The 5,456-nt window shown below is 41.0% G+C and overlaps 1 protein-coding gene across 1 annotated transcript; it reads right to left on the bottom strand.

Annotated features, from left to right (window-relative positions):
- Positions 1 to 291: 291 nt before the first annotated feature.
- On the bottom strand, positions 292 to 5,146 carry avp.S (arginine vasopressin S homeolog). Its single transcript, XM_018242595.2, has 3 exons — positions 4,932 to 5,146; positions 3,076 to 3,277; positions 292 to 612 (listed from the first exon to the last, which is right to left on the bottom strand). Exons 1-3 carry the CDS (start codon positions 5,049 to 5,051, stop codon positions 455 to 457), a joined length of 480 nt encoding a protein of 159 aa, XP_018098084.1. The 5' UTR covers positions 5,052 to 5,146; the 3' UTR covers positions 292 to 454.
- Between the last annotated feature and the right edge of the window lie 310 nt (positions 5,147 to 5,456).

The raw sequence follows: 5,456 nt of genomic DNA, 5'->3' as shown, positions 1-5,456 counted from the left end.
TAGTGTGCAAATCAAATGCAGTAACACTGTACCCTTCTCCTTGGCTGCTACTAAATGTTTTATTAGAGTCAAATTAGAGGCGTTAGAGGGGATACTTTCCATGTCTTTTAACTATTGATGTGAATAAAGTATATTTTTTACCTATTAGCATGCCTTGGAGAAATTATTGAGTTTATGCTACTAAATGTTGCTCCAAGTAAAGCTACACCTTTTTACTTCTAAGTCTCTGGTGCAGAGGCCCGAGCTGAAGGCTAGACAAGGATTCATACCCACAGGAGTTCACCCAAGAAATACAGTGCAATAAAAGACTTTATTTGCTCTATATACAATAAATGTCAGACATTTGTGTTTTAGTTTTGTTCTTAAATATAGGAGTATCAGCTATCAGAAAAACGCCATATGATAAGCTACATGTTACACATGTGTGGCCATAGAACATGTGCGTTGGGGCTCATTAGTACTGGTGCTTGGCTTGCTGTTGCCTGTTGGCCATATGCATGAGCCGCAGGAGAAAATCACTGGCTGAGCCATCCATTACGGTCATGTTCTTTTCCGGCACCCGCCGCCTATCACTCTCATCATCCAGGCAGGCAGAGTCCAAACTGCAACTGTCTGCAAAAGCAATGGAAAAAAAATTGAGTTACCCTCACCTGTTGCATTAACTCTTGGTCGCTAGCTGGGAGCTGCAGATCACTTGGCTCATCTTGGAATCAGGTTGGAAGACTGGAAACCACTGACTGACCCAGAACTCCATTTTCTGGGGTACCACTTATGACATAATAATTCTACTTCTTAAAACAAAACACACCCACCCCAAATCTTTTACAATTGGGCACCTATGTTGCCTGCAGTAAATAGGTTCCTAGCCATATTCTTTAAGGTTTAGGGGCAAATATCTCTATAAGACTCTGAAAACTTCCTCTCTTCATTATCTGATTCCCCAGCAAGCTAATAGCATAATAATAATAATAATAATAATAATAACAAAGTCCGAGTAAATGACATAGTGTTCCAATGGCCCATCCCCCAGCAATTAGGCTACAAAGTGTAACTGCACCCTAAAGGCCACACTTATTACTGTCCAGCCACAAGGAAACCTCCTTGCACAGGAGAACACCCATCACCCAATGAACAATCCATTAGGGGAGTCACATAGGTTCATTATGTAGGCACCCAAATTATTCTTTTTCCTTGGCAATTATGGAACAATGACATCACGGAAAATGAAATAGATGCAAAATATATAAAGGGGACTTTCACCTTAATATTAAAGTGTATATTTAAGAAGCGCCACCAGCGTTTGTTATTAATGTCACCAATGAAATTCGAAGGCCAAGTTTCAACTGAGAATATCGATTTCTTTATTATCCTTGAAGATCATTTGTTGAGGTACCTTACTAGAAAAAGGGGCAATTTTAGGGCATAGAGGACATTAACCCTGGGTGCCCAATAATAAGTTTCAGGCCCATGGTCGTTGCTTCAGTGATTAAATGAAAGAGTTAAACTGGTCATACTCCTAAATGACTGATTATTTTAGTGGGCAAATGAGGGCAACTTTGTCTGGATTGGTCATCAAGGTGGTGGGTCAGTTCAGAGGCATTTGATAAATGATCGGATCACAATAGGAACCCGAGTAGACGTGTTGCTGTAAGACTTTATTAACAACCCAAAGTGGTTCTCTTGGATTTCAAGGAGTTTCAAACCTAATAGACATCTAACAGATTCCTGACATGATTTAAATTGCACAAGGCATTGGCTTTGTCCCTATACATGTCAATAAATGGATCAGCCTGGAGTCAACAGCTAATGTTGGCCAGAGTACAATGTAGATAAGTGGACAATAGCTGCTTCGTTCCTTTCCTCCCTCATTCATTAATTCATTCATTCATTCATTCAATGCATCTTCTGCTAAATTCCTCTAATGAACACATGGCTTATGCAGCAGGATCATAAATATGAAAGTTTCCTGGCATAAGGACTGAACAACACACATCTCTGCCATTAATATTTGTGTCATTTCAGGGGTCTCCAACCTTTTATACTTGTGATCCACATACAAACATAAAAAGAGTTGGGGAGCATCACAAGCATGAACAAAGCCCCTGGGGTGCCAAACAACGGCTGTGATTGGCTATTTCGTATCCCCTATATGGACTGGCAGCCTACAGGAGACTCTATTTGGTGGAATACCTGCTTTTTATTAACTAAAACTTGCCTCCAAGCCAGGCACTCAAGGCCCAGAGACTGATATCTCTATGACATGACGACAGCTGGGGGTTGCAGGTAACACAGCCAACATTCAACATTAATTGACTTGAAGGGGTTTTGCTTGTCCTCTCAGGCATATGGGAAAGTTCCGCTTTCTTTGAATATTAGTTTGACACATACACATTTTATATTAAAAAATAGAAAGATGGGAGACTCAAACCTTATGCATATTTTATATTACCAACTGGTCCTAGTGCTGATCTTTTTTCTATATACAAGTGGAAAATGTTGAGTTCAGTCACAGTTGCGTTGTATTTTAGGGTACACTTCCCCAGGTCTGGACTGGGATTCAAAATAGACCCTTGCATTTAAAGTACACTGCGACCCAAACAGCCCCCCCACCAGCCCACTAAATAGTCAATGGCAGGAGAGCCCATACTAATGCGAGATCTACTTTTAGTGATGTTGTCCCATTAAGATCTACATTCATAATATCACTGTTGGTGTTCTGTTCCATGAAAAATATTACTTTAATATTATATTGATTATTTATATTGTTATATTTAACAAACAACCATTTCTTATGTAACCTTAATATAATAAATATCTGAATGAAAAGAATAAAACAAGAGGGTGATTTAGACAAGCTGTTTGTTGACAGTGTCTTGAGTTCTACTGATCACCAATTAAAGGTCTACTGGTAGATCCCAATCTAACTTTTGGACACCCCTGGTCTATGGCAACTTAAAGCAGCCCCTAAGGCATTTGACAGAACCTACAGATTGCCAGCCTGGGTCTGCACTTGCCCTGTGAGAACATTAATACACATTATTGCTGGTACCCCTTTAGTTTGAGGTGATTCCTTACCATCATTGCAACAGATTCCAGGGGCTGCACATCTTCCGCCTGTACTGCAAGGTCTCCCTCCAGCTTCACAAGGAGAAGGCACAAAATTCTCTTCTACACAGCGGAGGGTCTCGGGGGTACCGATATAACATCCCATATCTTCTCCGCAGCAAATGTTCGGGCCAAAGCAGTTGCCTTTGTTCCCAGGCCCACACTGCATGCACTGCAAGGAAAGGAAATAGTCATTGCATAACACTGTACCCCAACTAAATATTCCACTGGCTCCCTTCCTACAAATATAATGAAATATTTACTATGGAGGAAGAACAACATGGCCATGGGAAGCTGCCATTAAAATATCTTTTACTATAAAGGAGACCAGGTTGGCTCTACAGATGCTCAGAGTTCTTTTAAGGGTAGAGCAGAGATGGGCAGAGATTGGCACAGAAACATTGGGCATATTAATAAATTTGCCTTGATCCCGGGTGCTGTAATTGGGATTGATATTGATGTTTATTAGTAGCACCCAGGCTATTCACCCATAGGTACTATGCTCCTCTTTGCAAATAAAATATGTATTTGTCTATATTTTATATACATTACATCCAGCCTAAAGTAAGCACTCACCAAGCCAACGACAATAATCCAATTGCTAACCAAAGAAGTCTCTCGTACAAAGGCAAAGACATATGAGAGAATTGTGTCAGTTTATTACAACAAACCATCTGAAGGACTGAAATGGGAAAATAGTCAGTTATGTTATATATGTGCACAAGTGCTACGTATATGTCAGCTACTAGGTCACTATACCTACTGCATCTATAAGGTACCTATATTTATAAAAAATATCACTGCATCTCTGGGTCTCCAACTTTTTTCACCCTTGAGCCACATCCAAATGTAAAAAGAGTTGGGGAGCAACACAAACAATCAAAAAGTGTTCCTGGGGTGCTGAGATTGGCAATTGATAGCCCCTATGTGGACTGGCAGCCTACAGGAGGCTTTGTTTGGCCATAAATCTGTTTTTTATGCAAATAAAACTTGCCTCCAAGCCTTGAATTCAAAAATAAGCACCTGTTGGGAGACCACTGAGAGCAACATCCAAGGAGTTAGAGAGTAACATGTTACACCTGAGCCACTGGTTTGAGACCACTGCCTTAAGGTATATCTCAGATTTCAGATGAAAAAGAAAAAATCTTAGTTGGGGAAGAAATAATATAGTCAGTGGGGGTTTGGTAACTTTTACTCAGGGAACCCAGCTTCAGCCTTGCCACTGAAACATTGCTTTAGAAGTAGTTATACCCAACATTTCAGCATTGTTGAGGTTTAGACCGGTATGTTAAGACTCACTAATATAAGTAATGTAGCTGATATTAAATGTTATAATTAGGAGAGGGAGTCCCTGCTCTATATGGAGACTCCGCATTGAATTAATGGTTGACGCTGTCCAAGGTGCTGAACTGACTTTGATGCATCGCCTGAACCACTAACAGCAGTCGCATCCTCCACCACAAGAGTGTAAATGACCTACTAATACTCCCTTACTCATTCAGCTTTGTTTACGGGGAAAACAAAAAACTTTTATCTCATATTCTATAAAGGAATAAAACATTTGTTCCTGTTCCCCGAGCCCAAGGAAAATACTTATAGTACAGTGTGTCCTGTAACCTTCAGCCTCTCTAAATAAAAGTAACATTAAATGTCTATTAAATGTCACACTTTCACCAAAGGTTAAAAACCCTTGGCTTTGATTTCCCTATACAATAAAGCAAAGAAAGGATCCTGGTGCTGAAGACCTTTTATACAAAGAACACTGCAACCTGAATCTAGACAGAAAGTGTGAAAGTGAAAAGAAGAAGGACGGGAGATATACGCACCTGTCGGAGTTCTGTGTCAGGGTAAGATCTTTTGCCCCCTCTGGGGCAGTTCTGAATGTAACAGGCTGAGGACAGGGCAAGAAGGCAGAGGAAGCAAGCAGGGACCGAGGCTTCAGGCATCCTGATGGACAGGGAGGAAGAAGAGGAGGAGGAGGAGGTGATGCTTTTTGTAAAGCTGATATTGTGCAACTGTCTCTTCACCCAGCCCAGCTGCCTATTTATACCCCCCTCTTCATTTATTCTTTATGTCGACGTAATTGTTTGCTGTGCATTGTTGCTACGTGTCCTGTTTAGCCTACAAACAAGGAGTGACAGACTGATAAAGTGAGTCAGACAAAGGGACGCACGTCTCATCATCCAGGGCCCCCCCCCGTTAGCAAGACCCCCTCAACTTCTCTCAACAAAGTGTCACATGGGAGGATCTGCCACTGTTCCTGCCAGAAGAACAACTTCTCCGCTGTTTCGTGTTAATATGAAACTTATTTCTCTCTGATAAGAATGGGCGCCCCTTGCACAGATACTGAG

The sequence above is a fragment of the Xenopus laevis genome, chromosome 1S (assembly GCF_017654675.1).
Source record: "Xenopus laevis strain J_2021 chromosome 1S, Xenopus_laevis_v10.1, whole genome shotgun sequence".
NCBI lineage: Eukaryota > Metazoa > Chordata > Amphibia > Anura > Pipidae > Xenopus > Xenopus laevis.
The sequence above is the reverse complement of the archived record's forward strand: the minus strand, read 5'-3'. Positions and strand labels throughout refer to the sequence as shown.